Here is a 24109-nt window from a genome sequence, read left to right as displayed (position 1 = left end):
ACTCAGCAATAATCCAGGTATATGACGGCGGACCAGACAACCTGATTTTCAGAGACCCATTCATATCGTTATCACCACTATTTTTATACACCCAATGCAATCTATTTTCTCGTATAATCGAGACTGATTATTCCCTGGCGTCATAACATCAAAACCAAATGTCATACTTTGCACGGAACGCACGTGCAGCACACAACTACAAAAAGGTACTGCCTGCCATATAAATACACGTGACCAAATGACGATACCTGATTGGACAAGAACTTCGGGTACCGTACAAATTCCATATATGGTGTCAATGTATGCACAAAGAGCAGCACATGTGGCCGTACCTATTCAATGGTCATCAAAAATACAAAATCTCATCTGGTTCGTTGCCTCTCATAATAAATGTAAACACCCAGGGTAAACACAAAGCCACGTCAGTATCAGTTGCTTTTGTTTATCAATAGGCAATAAAATGTACCAAGTGATTGACTCGAGTCTTTATAGTGCTATATTAGTGCTATAAATTTCTTATGACTCTCATTTATTAGCGAGAAACCCGTAGCTGTGTTCACATAAATAAAATAATAAGTGATAATTAGCCTTTGAATGATGGCTTTAGTTTGCTTAATAGCTAAGAAGAAAGTTACACGTCTTGATACCTTAATACCAAATGCTTACTGGTTACTCTTGGGAATTGCAAATAACAGACATTAAATGTCATTTTTTCGTTTTTGCAACTGTACAGAATATTACAAGCAGTATCTGATTTCGAAACACTTGGACAATTCAAAACCTAGATTTAATTGTTTTAATGTTTAAAAGCTTAATAGGCCCCTTTTCAGCTTTAATTAAAAGCACATGGCCATTTTTCTTTCGAGTAGTCATAAATTCTCCCGACAGTGTGTTCATTCATTAACATAAATAACTTCTAACACATAAGGGACAGCGTATAATCGTTAAGCTGTAGACAGTGTAAGCTGTACCCAGTGTACAACCGTTAAGCTGTAGACAGTGTACAATCGGTATGTTGCAGACAGCGTATAATCGTTAAGCTGTACCCAGTGTATAATCGTTAAGCTGTAGACAGTGTATAACCGTTAAGTTGTAGACATTGTATAATCGTTAAGCTGTAGACAGTGTATAATCGTTAAACTGTAGACAGCGTATAATCGTTAAGCTGTAGACAGTGTATAATCGTTAAGTTGTAGACAGTGTATAATCGTTAAACTGTAGACAGCGTATAATCGTTAAGCTGTAGACAGTGTATAATCGTTAAGCTGTAGACAGTGTATAATCGTTAAGCTGTAGACAGCGTATAATCGTTAAACTGTAGAAAGAGTATAATCGTTAAGCTGTAGACAGTGTATAATCGTTAAGCTGTAGACAGTGTATAATCGTTAAGCTGTAGACAGTGTATAATCGGTATGTTGTACCCAGTGTACAACCGTTAAGCTGTAGACAGTGTATAACCATTAAGCTGTAGACAGCGTATAGTCCTTAAGCTGTAGACAGTGTATAATCGTTAAGCTGTAGACAGTGTATAATCGGTATGTTGTACTCAGTGTACAACCGTTAAGCTGAAGACAGTGTATAACCATTAAGCTGTAGACAGCGTATAGTCCTTAAGCTGAAGACAGTGTATAACCATTAAGCTGTAGACAGCGTATAGTCCTTAAGCTGTAGACAGTGTATAATCGTTAAGCTGTAGACAAGGGGCGTTGTTCATAATATCGATCACTCGTTTGTCTGTCCAAGGGTGGAATATTTTACAGACCATCGACATTAAGCTGAAATATTGCTTAATGAGGCGTTAAACAAACAAACAAACAAGCAAATGAGTCACCAATACAGCACGTAATGTGAACTCTGCATTTTGTTAATACGGATAATTTTGGGATCGATTGAATGAACATAAAACAGGCGAAGACAGTGCTGGGATTTCAAGCCTTAGAACCTCTGTGTTAAATTATCCTTGAAGTAGTGTTGGTGTCAGTGCAGTGGATTAGTTTAATTTCATCCCGCAGAGTCTCATCCCATCTCACTTAAAACGAACACCAGGCTCTGCATCGAAAGAAAAGCCCAGTATTTGGGGAAACGACAAATATAGCGGGTCAAATTCAAACATGAAATAAACTTCTCATTTGTACAGGGAACAAAATCCCAACAGTGAGCGAGAATGATGAAAGTATTGTATTAAGTGAATTCGAGGCCATTAGGAAATGAAGGCATGCGCGTTAACGGTCTACTTCCTGCACGGTTCGGTGTTTAACGCCGCCAAACACGGGGACGTGTGCCGTGCTATCGCCAGCCTGGATCATTGAAGCCCTACGGAAGGGCGGGGATTATTGACATTTTCAAGATGGCGACGGGAGAACTCTTTGAGAACAAATTATCTTTCGATTTCCCATAAACTACGCTGCTATACTGGCAGACGGCAGTGTGCGAAGAGTATATCGCGGAGTTGTCGGTGAGCGATTAGCGGATTTAAATATTTGTTTTGACAGAAAATATCTCCTTCATGCCCCGCAATTCAACAAGTAAACATTATAAATGGCGTTCCTCTTTTGTCGCTAAAACTATTTCCAATGACGGCAATACTTTCCTTGTTTACTGTAGATTCTTACCTTCTTGAATTGTAAATTAATTTGACTGTTGGATATAAAGGCAGTCTTTTATCGATCATTGGAATATGTGAATCAGAATAGGCGTATGATTATAAAGTACCTTGGTCAAGGAATCTCTCCCTCAGGGAATGGTCAATTATTATGGGGTGGGTGGACGTGTGAGTGTGTGTGTGTGTGTGTGTGTGTGTGGGGGGGGGGGGGGGGGGGGGGGGGGGGATTTGTGGGTGGACGTGTGAGTGTGTGTGTGTGTGGGGGGGGGGGGGGGGGATTTGTCATACGTACAGTCTACCATCGGTTACGTACGTTGTACCATCTGTTACGTACATTGAACCGTCGGCTACGAACATTCTACCATCGGTTCCGTACATTATACCATCTGTTACATACATTCTACCATCGGTTACGTGCATTCTTCCATTAGTTACGTACATTCTACCATCAGTTACGTACATTCTACCTTTTGTTACGAACATTCTACCATCGGTTTCGTACATTCTACCATCGGTTACATAAAGTCTACCATCTCCTTTGAGCAGTTTACCAACCATGTTCGTAAATTCTACCATTGGTGACGTACAATCTACCATCGGTTTCGTACAACCTACCATTGGCTACTGACACTCTACCATAGTTTACGGACAGACTACCATTGGCTACTGAGATTATACCATAGGCTACGGACAGACTACCACACGCTACAGACAGACTACCATAGGCTACGGACAGTCTACCATAGGCTAGGGACAGTCTACCACAGGCAACGGGTAGTCTACCATAGGCTACGGACAGTCTACCATAGGCTACGGACAGTCTACCATAGGCTTGGGAAAGTCTACCATAGGCTACGGACAGACTGCCATAGGCTACGGACAGTCTACCATAGGCTACGGACAGTCTACCATAGCTACGGACAGACTACCATAGGCTACTGACAGACTACCTAGGCTAGGGACAGACTACCTAGGCTAGGGACAGTCTACCATAGGCTAGGGACAGTCTACCATAGCTACGGACAGACTACCATAGGCTACGGACAGACTACCTAGGCTACGGACAGACTACCATAGGCTACTGACAGACTACCTAGGCTACGGACAGTCTACCCAAGGCTAGGGACAGTCTACCATAGGCTAAGGACAGTCTACCTAGGCTACGGACAGACTACCATAGGCTACTGACAGACTACCATAGGCTACTGACAGACTACCATAGGCTACTGACAGACTACCATAGGCTACTGACAGACTACCATAGGCTACTGACAGACTACCATAGGCTAGTGACAGACTACCATAGGCTACTGACAGACTACCTAGGCTAGGGACAGACTACCTAGGCTAGGGACAGACTACCATAGGCTACTGACAGACTACCATAGGCTACTGACAGACTACCATAGGCTACTGACAGACTACCATAGGCTACTGACAGACTACCATAGGCTAGGGACAGACTACCATAGGCTACTGACAGACTACCATAGGCTACTGACAGTCTACCATAGGCTACTGACAGACTACCATAGGCTACTGACAGACTACCATAGGCTACTGACAGACTACCATAGGCTACTGACAGACTACCATAGGCTACTGACAGACTACCACAGGCTACTGACAGTCTACCATAGGCTGCGGACAGACTACCATAGGCTACTGACAGACTACCACAGGCTACTGACAGTCTACCTAGGCTACGGACAGACTACCATAGGCTACTGACAGTCTACCATAGGCTGCGGACAGACTACCATAGGCTACGGACAGACTACTATAGGCTAGGGACAGACTACCATAGGCTAGGGACAGTCTACCATAGGCTAGGGACAGACTACCATAGGCTAGGGACAGACTACCATAGGCTACGGACAGACTACTATAGGCTACTGACAGACTACCTAGGCTACGGATATCCGACTTTCGGCTACGAACAGCCCACAATCGGTAACGGACATTTCTAGCATATCATGTATTCAAGGTTCGATAAATACTCGTTTTAAACTCAGTTGGTCACAACATTTATGAACAATTTTCAAGACACCACAAAGGTATCGCAGCTACATCGACATATCGGAATCAGGGCATAGTCGGAGGCCGCACCGACACCTACCAAACAGTGGCTTCGCGGAGCATTCTGCAATGGAGAAATCAAAAGATTCAAGTGATTTCTCTCACTAAAACCATGTTATTGTTGATACATAATTTTTCAGTAAATCCTGGCTCATAATCAATAGCGTGACGTCGTCATTATTATTAATACTAACAAGGCAACTGGCTGAAGAATAGAATCACTGGACTATATCTCGCAACCGTAGCAGACCGCAGTGTATGAAGAGTACAAGTGGAGTTGTCAGTGAGCGATTAGCGGAATTAAATATTTGTTTTGACAGAAATATCTCCTTCATGCCCCGCAATTCAACAAGTAAACATTATAAATGACCTTCCTCCTTTGTCGCTGAACTTATTTCCAATGACGGCAATATTTCCCTCGTTTACCATAGATTCTTACCTTCTTGAATTGTAAATTAATTGAACTGTTGATATAAAGGCAGTCTTTTATCGACCAGTGGTATGCGTGAATCAGAATAGGCGTATGATTATAAAGTACCTTGTTCAAAGAGTCGCTGGTTCAATCCGCCTCGGATTATATCTCGAAATCCTATATACTATAACCTGGCATAATATATGGTATTGGACTAGCATGACATTTACAATAAAGAAATACAAGCTCATATTAACCCCATAAGTGGTCATTATGGGTCGGGAAGTGCGTAAAATGTCGCCGAGAAGCCTTTGTTGAAGGAACAGGGAAATGGGCAAATGAATACACCACATGAAATCGTCTCTAATAAAGACTTGTGTTCCCTCGATAAAACAAACATGCCATGAAATGTATCATTAGGATGCTAAAACGGCTGAAACCAGTTAAGTGATGTCAGATCTCGCGAGATGGTCACGTGAGAAGTTTGTGAAATCGACAAAGCGACAAATCCTAGATAAATGTCGCTGACAGGCTTTTACACAATTTAACCACTTTACAGACTTTCATTTCAATTTATATTTGTCACTTTCACCCGTGCTCGGATATGTAAGTCATGACCTTGACCTTTTTTGTGTGACATTCACTTCTTTTTTTTATCTACATCTTCTCTAAAAAAATAGCCTGCGGGGCATTTTGACAGGAATTTCATATAATTTGTCACCTGACAACCTGCAGACATTTTAGTAGGTGTATTGACTGACTGACTGAGTATGGTTTTACGCCGCTTTTAGCAATATTCCAGCAATATCACGGCGGGGGACACCAGAAATGGGCTTCACACATTGTACCCATGTCGGGAATCAAACCCGGGTGTTCGGCGTGACGAGCAGTAGGTGTATGGAGGTTCTTGGAGATGTTGGTTCATTGCTCTATATGAGTGCCTTATGTTAAGCCCATTATTGGTGTGTCTGGTCTGATATTGCTGGAACATCTTCCATCATTACGTCCTACCCAATGTTGAGTGAGTGAGTTTGGTTTTACGCCGCTTTTAACAGTATTCCAGTTATATCACGGCGTGTCAGCTTAATGTGGGAGGAAAGCCCGAAGTGATGCAGGTCTCAGACGTTTACCACTTCAGTGAAACCCACGAGCAAGGGTATGGTGCTGACAAACCTAGAAACATAATCGGGGCGAACCGGGATTCGAACCCACAATCATAGGTTTCTGGCGTGCCAAAGGGACGCAACTCTGCACAGTGAATCGCGGCGCCTTAGACGACTGGGCCACCCGTGCCCCCTACCAAATGTTGAAATGGGATTTACTTTTCCGATCGAGCTACATTAAGTTTCGCGAACGTATTATGTCGTCTGTGATTTTGAAGAATTTGAGAAGATTGTCATCACAGTAAAATAATTACATTTTAACTGTGTCCATCTTGAAAACCGAACGATTTTTGATAAGGGACCGTTCATTGAATATTTTTGACAGAGATGTATTTTTCGATCACCGGTTCTTAACATACACGGAGCCAAACAAGTTTGTTTTTTTATGTACAACATATTTCACCCAACTCACTCACTCAAGATATCAAGCATGCCCGGGTAGGATGTATGTTTTGTTTTGTTTTGTCAAATCTCAGGTGAGGTGAAATGGGGTTTAACGTCCCGTACGTGCATGTACGTGTGTGTGTGTGTGTGTGTGTGTGTGTGTGTGTGTGTGTGGTTGCTTGTACTAGTCCGGACAGATGCCGATTTATAGAGCTAGCTCACTGGGATACCATGCCGCAGTTTAACATGAATACCCCACTCAGACACAGTATACTGACACCGCGCCGACCAGTCCTTGTTTTAGCCCCTTAATGATGAGCGCCAGACTGGGTAACAACAAGTACCATCTTTTGGTATGACGCGGCCGGGGATCGAAACCCGGACCTTCCGCTCCCCGGGCGGGCGCGCTACCACTCGACCACGGAGGCGGTCTGTCAAATCTGAGGATGTCATCTGTACACGTGCATGATTATTGATCTCCGTATATTCCAACCAACTCCTCATTCTTCAGCGAACTCGGCCACGGCCCCCATGCTAATCGAAATGTCACCACATTCACGCGACAGAAGGACAAAGAATAGTTTATTTACATCTCAATCGTAATAACATAGAGATATATTATACACACAATCCAGTAAATCTTAACTGCGACCAATCGTCTCGCGATTTATGAAAGATGATAAAACCAAACATAGTCATAAAATAATACATAACTGAAAGACATAATCAACTGTGTCGTGTTAAGATTTATATCAAATAGTAAAACTTATCTGCGCATTAAAAGGCGACTATGTTTCTAAAATGTTGCAACAGGTTTTGGCTACAGAAAAAAAATGTCATTCGATAAAAGTAAGGCAAGGTGTTGACTTGTAAATAACACATTAAAACCAGGCCTAGGTCATAACACTTCCTTAAAATATCTTCACGTAAAACCGTTTATAATGGACAGCTGAATAACACATGTGCCTCATCGTCTACACTGGGGAACGGGTGGCCCAGGCGTCTAAGGCGCCGCGATTCGCTGTGCAGAGTTGCGTCCCTTGGGCACGCCAGAAACCTATGATTGTGGGTTCGAATCCCGGTTTGTCCCGATTATGTGTCTGGGTTTCACCGAAGTGGTAAACGTCTGAGACCTGCATCGCTTCGGGCTTTCCTTCCACATTAAGCTGACACGCCGTGATATAACTGGAATATTGTTAAAAGCGGCGTTAAACATAACTCACTCACACATTCATCATCTACACAGTTAACACAATCAAAACAGTAGCTGTGATCTGCCGGGATAATCTCATAGCGTCAAGTCTCTACTCTGACTGAGGCTACGCCCCATCAAAATTTGGCAAATGCGCGTAAATTTGGTGTGAATATACCTTGACTCACATACTCCCTTGTGCAATTTGCCTTTGCGACAAGGCAAGGCAACAGTTTCAGCGACCTTAGGTTACATGAATTGTCAATGATTTAAGGCCGAGGGTTGTGATGTCCGCACCACGGCAACCAGTCTATACTTTACAGTGCGCTTCCATCAACAAGCGTTCACTTTGACGCAGAGCGTGTGGAACTACAACAGATGAAATGGGTTCAACGTCGCGCTCAGTATTGCTGTAGTTATATACGTAGATAGGTGCGTGCCTGCCTGCCTGCGGTGCGTGCGTGCGTGCGTGTGTGTGTGCGTGTGTGTGTGTGTGTGCGTGTGTGTGTGTGTGTGTGTGTGTGTGTGCGTGTGTGCGTGTGTGCATATACTCGTCCAGACCGATTTTACAGTGCTTACCCACTTAGATACCATACCGCAGTTTAATATGGACACCCCACTCAGACACAGTATATTGACTCCGCGCCGACCAGTCTTTGTTTTATCCCTTTAATGCTGAGCGCCGGACAGGATAACAAGTATCATCTTTTACCGTATTTTTGGTTAGACGCGGATCGAACCCCGGACCTTCCACTCTCAGATGATAGGGGTGATAACAGTTGTACTATTGATTACAAGGTTCGTCAAACACAACAGCATTACAGACAACATGTACGTGACTTAAACACTTGAAATGAGTTGAGGTTGTGTAATGTTGTACAATTGTACAAATCGACATAAATACATTTCAAGTGATTCAACGCGATTTGATCGTCCATAAACGCAAAACATATTGAAGTCATTTCTTAGATACTCATGTTTAAACATCTGTTTTGTTGTCGTTGTATTTTCAACATTCCTGAAAAAAATTATATAGTTGGTTGGTTGGTTGTTTAACGCCGCACTCAGCAATATTCCAGCTATATGACGGCGGTCTGTAAATAATCGAATCTGGACCAGACAATCCAGTGATTGATATCATGAGCATCGATCCAAGCAACTGGGATACGATGACATACATCAAACAAGTCAGCAAGCCTGACTACCGATCCCTTTAGTCGCCTTTTACGTCAAGCATGGGTTGCTGAAGACCTATGCTATTCCGAAGACCTATTCACGGGTTACATAGTCAATGGAAAATATTTATTAATAACTGAAAATTAATAACTACTTACTAGTGTATGGATTTATTCAGGTTTCTACATGATTGTTTTAAACATGGGGAATATCAGCCGAGTCTTTAATTTGTCAAACGTTTTTGCTATACTTATCTACAAGGAACGTCAACAGTGAAGTTGGTCACGCTACGTTTAAATTATCAAATTGTGACTGTCACAGAGACAACCTCAAGTTCGATAACATCAAATAACCTTTAATAGCCATTTATTTGACGACACTGATATTAGTGAACACTTTACCACTCTCGCTTTGATCTAATCTCGTTAAAATAAGAAAGATCTGACGACACTTCCTAGAAGGTCGCGTCAGGTGAAATTTCTACTCAGCTGATCACCGTCGAGGCTTCTAGATTCTCGGAGATTGCTTTTGATCTTTGAAATATTGTCTCTACCATCAAATGAATGTTGTATGTAAACATCACGCGCACCGGTGAAAAGAGTGTCATTTCCGGTCATCTAGTTGCATATTTACATCATCGGGGCACACCATGCATAATTTTATGTCACAAGCTTATATCACGGATAAATGTTTAGTTTAATGACAAAATACCTTTGCAAAATGGTAATGGCTTTACAAAATGATTAACCATTTTACAAAATTAATTTTTTTGACACAACCAAGAGTAGCTTGGTGGGTTAGTGTGGAGATCAATAAATGTGTTTTGAAATTTGAAGTGAAGTAGATACCTCTTATTTGGATTTTGAACGTTTGTATCAGTTGGTTTGAAATAACTCCCTACAACAGTAATACATAAGGACTATATATCTCTTCACCCCGACCTTGACCTTGAAAATAGATGACAGTGTTTTTTACAAACTGAATGAGTCCAAATAAAAACCTTCTATCTGAAATTATGTTTAACATGATCCTGATGAAGCGATGGCGGCAGTCTACTGGTGCAACGTTGTTGCCAGCGGAGCCACTCCGAAGCATGGCCGAATACCGCCATTGAAGATATAAGAGACTTCTTGTTTTTATAACCGGTGATGTTTTTCACCTAACAGCTTTTCGACGCCAGTAATATGAAAGAAATGTGACTGTTGTTGCCCTGACACAGTGGTTAGTGTGTGTTGTACTTCACTGAGAATGTTCTGAAATAGATTTCATCATGTTTGATAAGCTGTTGTGACAAATTGCCTGTTTCGTGAGTGGATTATCGACAGCCATTGTTATGTATAGACTATCGAGATTTTGATGCATTCACGCGAATTTCTGGTGTCTTTGTGAAAATGCTTGTTAATTTTGAGGTATCTAATGGCATTTGAAACCGGATTGTATTCTTTTTTGGACCAATAGTGAGTGAGTGAGTATTGTTTTACGCTGCTTTTAGCAATATTCCAGCAATATCACCAATAAGATCCAATGAAGCATTCTTCGGTTGAATTATGATAGAATTGAGATTTACGCCTGAAATGACACTGATCCCTGACACCATCACCATCACCATCACCATCACAACTTCGACGAAACCAACAAACATGGGTGTAGTACTGACAAACCATTAATCAAAATCAATGCCAATCTGGGATTCGAACCCACGATCATTGGATTCTGATTCGACCGACTCTCCTGAGTCGGGTTTGACAACCTAACACAGAAAACCTCATTATGATGTGGAAGAGTTGCGTCCCTTAGTTCCCGGGATCTGGTAATAGTGAGTTCGAATTCAAGAATTCAATAGTGAGTTCGAATTCAAGATTCACACCGAGTATAGTCCTTCTTTGTTGTCGGCAACATACCGTGGTGGGTTTCACCATAAAGGTAAAAGTCTACGACATGCATCACTTCGGGCTTTCCTCCCACATTTAACAGCCACTCTACAACTGACATAATACCCGGCGCCGTTACAGATCATTTTCAAATGGCCTCATCCATAACTTGTTTGCATGAAGGTCAAGGTTGGTATCAGTTCTTACCAGGTGTATAGCGGCAGCCTGTGACTGGGTCGGCCAAGACAAAGGGCAGGTAACTCCATAACCGGCTAGAGACAGCGTTTGGCACTGTTTTTCTTTCTTTCTCCACTTCGCACGACGATTTTGAAACCAAACCTGAAAGAGTATCAAATATTTTTAATAACTCTGATTTAAGACGGCTTCCGTGTGGTATAGGTTGCTGAATAGACCGCAGCGATCGTAGCTTCTGTTTGGGCAATGGGATCAGGGCCCGCTTGCACAAAGCGATCTTAGTGCTAAGATGATCTTAACTCCCATACTTTAACATAAGCTTACAATAGTCTTAGCACTAAGATCGTTTTGTGCAAGTGGGCCCAGGACTCTCGTGTTACTCGTGACACAGAAGTTAATTCGACCAGTGGACAGAACGGAGTTTTGAAACCCATCCTTGACAGTACTCCATGGCGGTGTGACGATTTTCGCCCAAGAAGCATGCGTCACAACCAGCTCATAAGGGCGCCTTGATTTGACGCACTTCACTATGTAAGAACCGTTTTATCACATGTCAATATAAATCTTGATTATCGATCAGATCGTCTTGACTTGGCGCCGCCGTTTTGTTTATAGTGATACGATAGGCGGAATCTGATTGGTCCATAGGAGAGACTTAGAAGGGACATAACTCGTAATAGCCACTGCTGGCGCTACGATCGAGCCCAGGAATTCCAGCCTAGTTCGGCAAGGGTGGAAACTGGACTTTTAAAGTCAGTTAACTCTCTTGCCTCGGGAAGATGAAGGTAAACCCACATTAGTAATGTAGATTAGGGAATGTCCATACGCAGATTAACACAAACTAGTAATGTAGATTAGGGAATTTCCATACGCAGATTAACACTCATTAGTATTGTAGATTAGAGAATTTCGATACGCCCGTACACCCACATTACTAATCTAAATTCGGGCATTTCGATTCGGAGGTAAACGTTTACATTGCAGAGGGTAAATCAATGCCAGTTTTCTTGATTCGGGTGGAGTAGGGAGGGGTGTGTTCGTGGGGGTGGGTTTTCGAATGGACCCTGCGACCAGACTTCAAGACGAGAAGAGTTCACTGCGGTGACATGTTCCTACCTGTATTCGGGACTCGGGTAACTTGATGCGAGAGGCCAGCTTCTCCCGGGTGAAGATGTCGGGGTAGTGCGTCTTCCTGAACGCCCTCTCCAACTCCTGCAGCTGCCGCGTGGAAAACGTCGTCCTGTTCCGTTTTCCCTTCCCGCAGATCTTGTCACTGTAGCGCTCCTTGTTGATAGGTAGGGCAGGGCAGGTGGTTTCTGAAGAATGAGTGGGTGAGTTGGGTTTAACGCCCTGAGAAGTTTATTACCCATGTAAAAACCGAGGTATAGTGAGTGAGTGAGTGAGTGAGTGAGTGTTTAACGCCGCTTTGAACATTATTCCAGTGATATCATGACGTGTAAGCTTGATGTGGGAAGAAAGCCAGAAGTGATGCAGGTCTCAGACGTTTACCACTTTGGTGAAGCCCACGAGCACGTCGGAAACAAACCTAAAACACAATCAGGGCGAACCGGGATTCGAACCCACGATCATTGGTTTCTTGCACACCTACGGGAGGTAACTCTGCACAGCGAATAGCGGCGTCTTTTTGGAATTTTGGAGGATAGCCCAAGCGGAACTGACTGTAGAGGTTTACTACTGATGTAAAACCAGTGAGTGAGTGAGTGAGTGAGTGAGTGAGTGACACCGCATGTAACGGTAGTTATATCTAGTTATATCACGGCGTGTCAGCTTAATGAGGGAGGAAAGCCCGAAGTGATGTCAACGAATAGACATTGTACATGTAAAGGTCAGTCTACTTTCCATTGCGTTGTATTTCATATTCCAATACAAAGGACACCGTATATAACCATGACCAAGTCAGTGAAACAGGAGGAATGCACCTAATGTCTTTTTAACCGACATACCCCAAGACTTGTACTACAGGAAAAACGATTTTAAAAACTAAACAATTCCGATTCTGTTGAACTCCTTAACGTGGAAATTTCGAAAACATAACGTGTTACATACTAATCATGTAAATACTTCCAATAAATATCTCAAGAACTTCTACACGTTTTGTTGGTATATTTTTGGGGACAAGTACCCCGACCTGATAATTAGAGAGGAATTATTTATATATATGTTTTTACCCTGGTAGGTATAAAATTAAAATGGGAGGTATCTTTTTTTTTTTTTTAAAAAGAAGAAGAATAATTTGTTCCAGAAATAAGTTGTTCGCTGGAAAACCAGTGACCAAAAATATATGTTTCTAGCAAAAAATCCCAGGATGATGCATACATGCGGGAGGAACACAAAGTGAGGAATACCTTAGACATATATACTCTTATAGTGAAATGCATATCCACGACAAAGCAAGAATAAAGGCGAATCTCAGATTCGAACCCACGATCATAGTTTTCTGGCACCCTGAAGGGACGCAACTCTGGGGACCGCCCCCGTGGTCTAGTGGTAGAGCGTCCGCCCGGAGAGCGGAAGGTCCGGGGTTCGATCCCCGGCCGCGTCATACCAAAAGACGTTAAAAGATGGTACTTGTTGTTGTCGAAGACGTATATAATTTTGTTTCCGTCGGTCTACACTTCAAATAAAGAGAAACTATACATATCCCATTTTCATACATAATCCCAGATAATACATATTCCTTGATTCAAGACCGCCTCCGTGGTCCAGTGGTAGAGCGTCCGCCCGGAGAGCGGAAGGTCCGGGGTTCGATCCCCGGCCGCGTCATACCAAAAGACGTTAAAAGGTGGTACTTGTTGTTGTCGAAGACGTATATAATTTTGTTTCCGTCGGTCTACACTTCAAATAAAGAGAAACTATACATATCCCATTTTCATACATAATCCCATATAATACATATTCCTTGATTCAAGACCGCCTCCGTGGTCCAGTGGTAGAGCGTCCGCCCGGAGAGCGGAAGGTCCAGGGTTCGATCCCCGGCCGCGTCATACCAAAAGACGTTAAAAGGTGGTACTTGTTGTTGTCGAAGACGTATATAATTTTGTTTCCGTCGGTCTACACTTCAAATAAAGAGAAACTATACATATCCCATTTTCATACATAATCCCATATAATACATATTCCTTGATTCAAGACCGCCTCCGTGGTCCAGTGGTAGAGCGTCCGCCCGGAGAGCGGAAGGTCCAGGGTTCGATCCCCGGCCGCGTCATACCAAAAGACGTTAAAAGATGGTACTTGTTGTTGTCGAAGACGTATATAATTTTGTTTCCGTCGGTCTACACTTCAAATAAAGAGAAACTATACATATCCCATTTTCATACATAATCCCAGATAATACATATTCCTTGATTCAAGACCGCCTCCGTGGTCCAGTGGTCCGCCCGGAGAGCGGAAGGTCCGGGGTTCAATCCCCGGCCGCGTCATACCAAAAGACGTTTAAAGATTGTTGTTGTTACCCTGTCTGGTGCTCGGCATTAAAGGGGGCTAAAACAAGGAGTCAGTATACTGTGTCTGAGTGGGGTATTCATGTTAAACTGCGGCATGGTATCTCAGTGAGCTAGCACTATAAATCGTCATCAGTCCGGACTAGTACAAGCAGCCACACACACACACACACACACACACACACACGCATGCATGCACGTCGCTCTATAACTGCAATAATCTTGGACGCGACGTTTAACATTTCACCTCACCTCCCTGATTCAACATGCGTATATTACTTCAGTGAACCAGTAATTACACTATATCCTAAAAAGATGTCAAGGATTTTACATCCTCCCTTATAATTATCAAACCACTAGAGTATAAGTTGATGGTAGTTTTGGACTGGACATTTTAAAATATACAGTAGCCTTATATAATAGGCTGGGCATCACTAACAGGGGACACGGGTGGTCCAATTAGCTGTGCAGAGTTGCGTCACTTGGGCACGCCAGAAACCTATGATTGTGTGTTCGAATCCCGGTTGGCCCCGATTATGTTTCTAGATTTGTCAGCACCGAGCTTGTTGGTTTTACCAAAGTGGTAACCGCTTGAGAGCTGCATAAACTGGCTTTCCTCCCACATTTAAGCTAACACGCCCTGATATAAGAGGAATACTCTCACACTGTGAATACATAAGGTGTTGTTGTCATGTAAATACTGTCAAGCGCGACAGTTTTTCCTCACAAGTTGAAATAGGTGTTGTGAAAGGTCCTTTGATACAGCGTTAATGAGAGGCAGGTGTTGTTTTGTATATTTTTGTTTGTTTGTTTGTTTCAAATGCCTATCCCCGATGCCTCTCCCTTGCCTAGGTTGAACCAACGTTTATTAATAACTCGTAACATTATAAAAATACCAATAGAGTGTTGAAAATGCCTTTTGATATTCAAGATTATTAAGTTTATATATTTTATCCTCCCAAGGCATGAAGTCGGACATATGTTCACATAAGAGTAGAATTCATTTCCGGGGCTCATCAGATAGGGTGTTCAATGTTACGTGTAAATCTTTGCAAAGAGTATTGTTGAGTGCGGCGTTAAACAACAACAAACAAACAAAAACTTCGGGAGAAAACCCCGCTGTGATTCTTCGTATATTCTGGCGTTTGTATCTTAAACCAAAGACATTGCCCTGTTACATGTTTTTACATGTTACGGATTAAGGAGGTTTTAGTTTGTATGATTGAAAATTCATCATTATTGTTGTTTGTTGTTTAACGCCGCTCTCGGCAATATTCCAGCTATATGACGGCGGTCTGTAAATAATCGAGTCTGGCCCAGAAAGTCCAGGGATTGACATCATGAGCATCGATCCACGCAATTGGGATACGGTGACATGCATCAACCAAGTCAGCGAGCCTGGTCACCCGATCCCGTTTCTCGCCTCTTAAGACAAGCATAGTCGCCTTTTACGGCAAGCATGGGTTGCTGAAAACTATTCTTACCCGGATCAGCAGGTACAATTAACCCTTGATGAAACAAAGTGTCATAAGTATATGAAATTGTCATCTGATGCACATTAGCAATTTAAAAGATTAACGCACGCCCAACTGGACATTCGTAACAAATAATGTTCGAGCCAGCAAAGGTTGCAAGTATCCTTACTTGTAACGAATTTGTATTTACGCTGCGTTATCTGACTTAAAATACTGCGTAATCAGATTTAAAATACAGCATAAAAACTAAAAAGTATCAATAAATTAAAAAACAAATTAAAACACTAATATGCTTCATGGAAATATGCTATTACACGCCACTACTGTTTCAACTGTAGATAATCTGTAACGAAATGACAGTTTACTTACTCTATGCAGTGCAAACTTTATGCTCTTGCATTAATTCCAAGCACGAGCATCACAGATGTTTGTGGCGATCTAATCGCATAAAACGCACGTGAAGTATGAATATACAGGCTAGTTCGAATAAAGCACAAAGTTAAAGAATGTATTACGAAAGTACTGCATGAAATTCCCGTGCAACATATTTATTTTGCATAAATTTATTGATTAATTTAAAGACTTTAAGACTTAATTTAAGTTTAATTACGCAGTATTTTGTGATTATTGAAGCTGTATTTTAAGTCAGATAACGCACGTGTAACTGGCCTTCGATTCAAATAATTATACAAGTACTTGCAAGCTTCGCTGGCCCGTACATTTTTTCAAACGAATGTACAGTTATTTATCCTTAACGGAGACCAGAGTCGGTACAATTAGTAAGGATACAGCACTCGTTGTTTGTTTACGAACCCGTTGAAATGTGCGTACCAATCTAAAGGTACACAATACACAGAAAAAAATGACATCATGAGAAACATAAAAGCTTATGGGGGACAACCTTTACTTGGAAACTATTCTGAATTTCGGTGAATGTAATTTGGAAATATTTCATCATGTACACAGATTTATAAAAAAAAAAGGTCTAGAAAGTTTTTGTGGAAGTATTAAGGCCTAGCATATTTTAAATTTCTTGTACAATATACACCCTTTACTTGTTACTTGTTATGTATGATAGCTTGTAGCCATATTGTACGTGAAGAGAAACCCTATAGTGAGTGAGTTGGGTTTAACGCCGCTTTTAACCGTATTCCAGTTATATCGCGGCGTGTCAGCTTAATGTGGGAGGAAAGCCCGAAGTGATGCCGGTCTCACCACTTCGTTGAAACCCTAGATTCGAACCCACAATCATAGGTTTCGGGCGTGCCCAAGGGACGCAACTCTGCACAGCGAATCGCGGCGCCTTAGACGACTGTGCCACCCGTGCCCCCAGAAACCCTATAACACGATAAACTTTTGTCCAATTGTTTTGACTGTCAATAAAATAAGATGAAATCAAATCGAAGGCAGTCATACTATTTCACGATAATTAAACATTATCTCACTATTATTACATAAATCTAATCTTGCCTCAGCAAAACACAATAACCTTTCGGCCATAATAACATATATTGAGCAATTTGGCATTCCCGACACACGTCTCCCTTTCTTATTATGTATTTGTAATATTTATAATTTTAGAAGCTGAAAATACAAGAAATTCACTGAATTTTACCAGTGGTCTTACCAGCTGTTGAAGTAGAACTTGTGTCGACAGCTGGTCGATTTGGCCCTTCGTGTAGATCCAACAGCGCTGAGATGGAAAACTTTAACATGCTTGTAGGAGTTGCCTCCCTTTGACTGTTCGGCACCACATTAACGCCAAGGTCATTTTCGGCGTTGTTCAAACAACTTTCATGATGTTCCTCTGCCTCATCTGAATTCTTCGTGTTGTCATCTAATTCCGACTGAATATTTTCACCGATGGTCGGAGGCGACAGGTCCCCGGATTGTGTTGAGGCCATACTGGCTTACTAGCAGATTTAATCTAAACATGAATTCGTTGTGACTTTATATATCGTTTGAAAACAATTACACTTTGATAAAGAGACGAGTTCCTGTTTAATCTCCTGTTCGCTACATCCACCACGTCATTTACAAGTCTTCACTTCCAAAAACGCCTTAAATGTGGTTAATTACCCTCCATAGCAAGGGACATTCTACTAGCTCAAAAATCAATCTATCAAATCGTCTCTTTGTAGGGCTTTCATTTCTAATCGGGCATCAGAAGAGAAGATTTGATGAAGATGACGACGGCAGATATGAAAACACTTGTCTATTATAAAAGCATCGTCCCTCGAGAACAATTAAGAGTATAACCCGCGGCGGTTACGCGGCCAATAAGGGAATCGTACGGCTTCTCCACGCGCAGAACCACCGAGTTGATTCCGTTATTCATCTTCACCTGATATTAGGAAAACCTACAATTACGGTAATAATTTGGTCAGATTGTCACTTGTTTCAAAGATCTAGGATGGGCGTAGGAAACTAAAAGCAATATCAAGGCATAAATTCGGTTCTAATTTCCTGATTATAAAGTTGAAGTGTGCATAAACTTTGGATAATCGATGAAGTTGAGCTGTCTTGGATAATTAGATTTGAATATTACTGATATTAAATTTACTGGCATGGCATTTCTTTTGAAGGCGCCAGTCTCACACATTATATTATCCGCAGATCAAAGTCTGATTTAACCTAAATTTGTTTTTGTCTCATTCGTGTAGCTCTCTTGCGCTTCCTTTTGCTGCTGCAACAAAGATGACGATTTCGCCTCCGTATGTTTTTTTGTGATAGTAAGTTTTTTAATTCTTGTGAACTCTTGCACATGACAAACGAAATAAATCTGTATATTCTAAATAAAACTGCTACTTTTAGAATTATTGTTTGATTGTAATTCTATGAAACTATACTTACAATTTCAATATCGAGTACAAAGTATTCCTGTAGATTATATTAAAATGTTACCCTATATGAAACTATACCTCAGAATTTATAACCATTTTCCATTTGCTTGAAACATAGGTAACATGAATTACAAATAAAAATTGAATATCTTATGTAAGCACTGACTTAATGTTTGTTTATTTTGTTTTGTTTTTTGTTTCTGCCTTTTTCGTTTGTTTAAGTGATGTGAAATGTGAAATGTTTAACGTCGCGTTCAATATCATTACAGACGCCTTTCCTCCCACATCAAGCTGACACGTGATATAACTTTAATCCTCGCGACTTGAAATAGAATCTCAAAATTTGATTAAGTAATGAGGATTGCTGCGTGTGTGCTTATACTTATAAAATGAAAACAACCCATTCCGCCGAAAAGGAATATACATGTAACTTACAGTAAAAAACATTGCAAAAAAACAGTGAAAAACATTGCAAAGTGCGCTTTTTCAAGAAAAGATCGACTGTGACGCAATCTAAATACTTCTTCAATTGTCATCTGAAGTTTTCAAAATGTGTGTTCATGTGTCCCACAAATTAATGAAATGTCCGTCACCTAAATTAAAACCATGGGGAGACCTACTATTCGAAGCAAATATTGTTAAGTAATAAGACAAAAGTACCAAGATAACCTTCCAAATCAACTTAATAGAAAATTTACAATGATGTCCCCATTAATACACGTTCATAGCCATGATGAAGACAAATGGCATAGTAATTTTTAAAGTGAAATGTACGTTACCGTTACAATCACAAGCTTAAACATGAAAACATCAGTAAATCACATTCACTGACAGGATCTTTACAAACTACAGCTGTTTGTACCCATTTTCCTGAAATTAGCTTTGTTCTAAGGATACCATGTGCAACCTTTAGTCCTCCATAGGCGGCAAGCATCCAAGATTGGTAATGCTGGACACGAAAACATTCCGGACTGTTTATCGCCGACAATAATTGGTATGTATGGCAGAGAGTGTGTTTCTTGTTCATTTTATTACATTTGTTTGTGATCTTGAGTAACAACCATTGGATATGTTTCAAAAAGATGAAAAATAGCTGCATTTATAAGTCAAGTTGAGATACTGCTACATTTTGTCGAACAAAGAAGGGGATATGTACGTTACCGCATGTAACGTACATTTCATAAAAGGAGCCATTTCAAAATTATGTACGTTTTGGATAATGTAGATGTTTTCTGCTAAACTTCTGACATTTAGAAAAATAACAACTATTATTCTGTTAATAATGTTTTAAAGAAGACAAATGTCTTTCCACAAACATGTTATGAATGGGAGTCATTAGACTTGTCCTCCTCAGTTCAACTTTACCTTCGGGGGTCATCTAAGGCGCCGCGATTCGCTGTGCAGAGTTGCGTCCCTTGGGCACGCCAGAAACCTATGATTGTGGGTTCGAATCCCGGTTCGCCCCAATTATGTTTCTAGGTTTGTCAGCACCATACCCGTGCTCGTGGGTTTCACCGAAGTGGTAAACGTCTTAGACCTGCATCACTTCGGGCTTTCCTCCCACGTTAAGCTGACACGCCCTGATATAACTGGTATAATGTTAAAAGCGGCGTTAAACATAACCCACTCAACTTTACTTTCAGCTGAATGTGATGTAAAACTATTATTAAGGAGCGATTTGGGAATAGGATCTGATGACAATGATAATGTTTGATCATTTAATCTCAAATAAGTACACATGAAGGAGGCTATATGAGGCTTAAATAACATACAAGTCAAACATATTAAGTATGAAACGTGTCTTCGCTCTTTATAGATGTTTGATATGTTAGTTACATTTGATATCTTCGTTACTTGTTGGTAATTGTATAGGTATATTTCAAAGGAGTATTGCTAACCATTGTTTTAAGTCTGCATTTTCGTCCTGATAAATGTTTCCGGCCAAATCCAGTGGTCTAAGGAGTTTGACACTTTCATTTTATACATCAAATTATTTGTTCCCTTTCAAAATTTCTTAACGTAGCTGAGAGTATAATGAAAGAAGTAACATTATTTCAACTTGCTCACCTATATTTTATGTAAGTAAAGAACTTGTTCAGATATTCTTGTTTTGATTAGCAATGTGTCTGCTGAGAAAAGTCTAGTGGTAGAGCGCCCGCCCGGAGAGCGGAAGATCCGGGGTTCGATCCCCGGCCGCGTCATACCAAAAGACGTTAAAAGATGGTACTTGTTGTTACCCTGTCTGGTGCTCGGCATTAAGGGGCTTAAACAAGGACTGGTCGGCTCGGAGTCAGTATACTGTGTCCGAGTGGGGTATTCATGTTAAACTGCGGCATGGTATCTCAGTGTGCTAGCACTATAAATCGGCATCAGTCCGGACTAGTACAAGCAGCCACACACACACACACGTACATGCACGTCGCTATATAAGTGAAATAATCTTGGACGCGACGTTAAACCCAATTTCACCACACCTCACCTGCTGAGAACATTGTTTGAAACTAAGGTGGCCTTATATACAAATCAGGCAATTTTGTGTACGTTACAATTGTTCTGGATTTTGGAATATCATGTAGAGGTCGGATATATAGTTGTAGCCATAAAAAACCCCGAGGATATGATCTACAATAATTGCAGGTTTTGGGAGTAACCATTGTAAGGATAAGACCGAACCTAATTCATTTTCATTGAATTCGAAGTTTTAACTTTTGAAATATTTGAAAGAAAAACGGACAGTTGTCGGGGAAATCCTATTCTTAAAAAAATGTGACATTGTGTCTGTTATTGGAATTACTGAAAATATAATATATACTGTATAGTATTTGAAAATACATAAAGTAGTCTCCTGTTGTATTTTGCTGCTTTATATCAAGTATTATGTTCGTTTCCTTAATCTGTAGCATACATTTCGCTACATGTTCCTTCAGAAGTGGACCCATAAACTTTGAATGCTAATCCTGAGCTAATAATACAACGTAATTTGAGATCCTGCAAATGCTTCAAAACCAAATAAGTTACATGTGTGCCGTATTAAGTTCATTTGTGTGAAATGTTGGGGTAAAAAGGCTCGTCTTATTGAACTTGAGTGCTATACGCATTTCTGAACACTGATTGGTTACCCGTGATCAATGACGATTTCGATATTACAAATTACATTAATTACATTATAATACATTTCTTCAACCTCAACAAAGAGACATAAGAATGGTGGAAGCTCATCGGATGTCGTTATTTGGAAATACCCATGATGGTAATAGTTTCATAAAAAAGGTATCCCTGCAGTGAACTAATTTTCGGATTTCGGATTGCGTGGATAGTGCGATTGCTATTCCCTTGCTGTCATCCATGTTTCCTGGTGTAACCAACCCTAAGGTGTCGGCCCGGGAGTGCAAAGTTTGATATTTAGGAGGAAAAATCCTCTTGGCGTTCCCGGGACCAGTAAGGTCTCAGACACGGTCCACAGACACGGGATTTGGCGCTCCCGGTACCGGGCAAATAAAACGAGAACAAAGGAGTACCGAGATAGAAAATGTACCATTGCAGGAAAGAATATATATCATAAAACGGTACGCATTCACGGTTCACCGCACTTACGGGTCATCCGTCGATTTGGCTTTCCCTGTACCAGCAGCAGAATCTCTCGATTCATGAGTTCGGCCTTCCCGGGATTATCTGATATTCAGATTTGGCGTTCCCTGTACCAGCAGCAGAATCTCTCGAAACATGAGTTCGGCAATCCCGGGACTATCCGAAATTCAGATTTGGCGTTCTCGGTACCAGCAGCTGAATCTCTCGATTCATGAGTTCGGCCTTCCCCGGACTATCTGAAATTCAGATTTGGCGTTCTCGGTACCAGCAGCTGAATCTCTCGATTCATGAGTTCGGCACTCCCGGGACTATCCGAAATTCAGATTTGGCGTTCTCGGTACCAGCAGCTGAATCTCTCGATTTATGAGTTCGGCCTTCCCGGGATTATCCGAAATTCAGATTTGGCGTTCTCGGTACCAGCAGCAAAATCTCTCGATTCATGAGTTCGGCCTTCCCCGGACTATCTGAAATTCAGATTTGGCGTTCTCGGTACCAGCAGCTGAATCTCTCGATTCATGAGTTCGGCACTCCCGGGACTATCCGAAATTCAGATTTGGCGTTCTCGGTACCAGCAGCTGAATCTCTCGATTTATGAGTTCGGCCTTCCCGGGATTATCCGAAATTCAGATTTGGCGTTCTCGGTACCAGCAGCAAAATCTCTCGATTCATGAGTTCGGCCTTCCCCGGACTATCTGAAATTCAGATTTGGCGTTCTCGGTACCAGCAGCTGAATCTCTCGATTCATGAGTTCGGCACTCCCGGGACTATCCGAAATTCAGATTTGGCGTTTTCGGTACCAGCAGCTGAATCTCTCGATTTATGAGTTCGGCCTTCCCGGGATTATCCGAAATTCAGATTTGGCGTTCTCGGTACCAGCAGCAAAATCTCTCGATTCATGAGTTCGGCCTTCCCGGGACTATCTGAAATTCAGATTTGGCGTTCTCGGTACCAGTAGCAGAATCTCTCGATTTATGACTTTGGCCTTCCCGAGATTATCTGAAAACCAGATATGGCGTTCCCTGTACCAGCAGCAGAATCTCTCGATTCATGAGTTCGGCACTCCAGGGACTATCTGAAATTCAGATTTGGCGTTCTCGGTACCAGCAGCTGAATCTCTCGATTTATGACTTTGGCCTTCCCGAGATTATCTGAAAACCAGATATGGCGTTCCCTGTACCAGCAGCAGAATCTCTCGATTCATGAGTTCGGCCTTCCCCGGACTATCTGAAATTCAGATTTGGCGTTCTCGGTACCAGCAGCAGAATCTCTCGATTCATGAGTTCGGCCTTCCCCGGACTATCTGAAATTCAGATTTGGCGTTCTCGGTACCAGCAGCAGAATCTCTCGATTCATGAGTTCGGCCTTCCCCGGACTATCTGAAATTCAGATATGGCGTTCTCGGTACCAGCAGCAGAATCTCTCGATTCATGAGTTCGGCCTTCCCCGGACTATCTGAAATTCAGATTTGGCGTTCTCGGTACCAGCAGCTGAATCTCTCGATTCATGAGTTCGGCCTTCCCCGGACTATCTGAAATTCAGATTTGGCGTTCTCGGTACCAGCAGCAGAATCTCTCGATTCATGAGCTCGGCCTTCCCGGGATTATCTGAAATTCAGATTTGGCGTTCCCTGACCATAACCAACCCTGCACCTGTGTATTTCTCGTCATT

General features: G+C 41.7%; 1 protein-coding gene across 1 annotated transcript in view; it reads right to left on the bottom strand.

Annotated features, from left to right (window-relative positions):
- The window catches only part of LOC125379754 (retinal homeobox protein Rx-B-like), a 36665-nt gene extending 18775 nt beyond the window's left edge, over positions 1-17890 (bottom strand). The window contains exons 1-3 of the mRNA XM_048395793.1: positions 17638-17890; positions 12191-12390; positions 11087-11218 (exon numbers count right to left, since the gene is read on the bottom strand). Coding sequence (XP_048251750.1) covers positions 11087-11218; positions 12191-12390; positions 17638-17725 — 420 coding nt within the window. The 5' untranslated portion in view covers positions 17726-17890. The remainder of the gene's footprint in view (positions 1-11086; positions 11219-12190; positions 12391-17637) is intronic.
- Between the last annotated feature and the right edge of the window lie 6219 nt (positions 17891-24109).

This window comes from Haliotis rufescens, unplaced genomic scaffold (genome assembly GCF_023055435.1).
Source record: "Haliotis rufescens isolate VD_foot unplaced genomic scaffold, xgHalRufe1.0.p SCAF_146, whole genome shotgun sequence".
NCBI classification, from domain to species: Eukaryota; Metazoa; Mollusca; class Gastropoda; order Lepetellida; family Haliotidae; genus Haliotis; species Haliotis rufescens.
The sequence above is the reverse complement of the archived record's forward strand: the minus strand, read 5'-3'. Positions and strand labels throughout refer to the sequence as shown.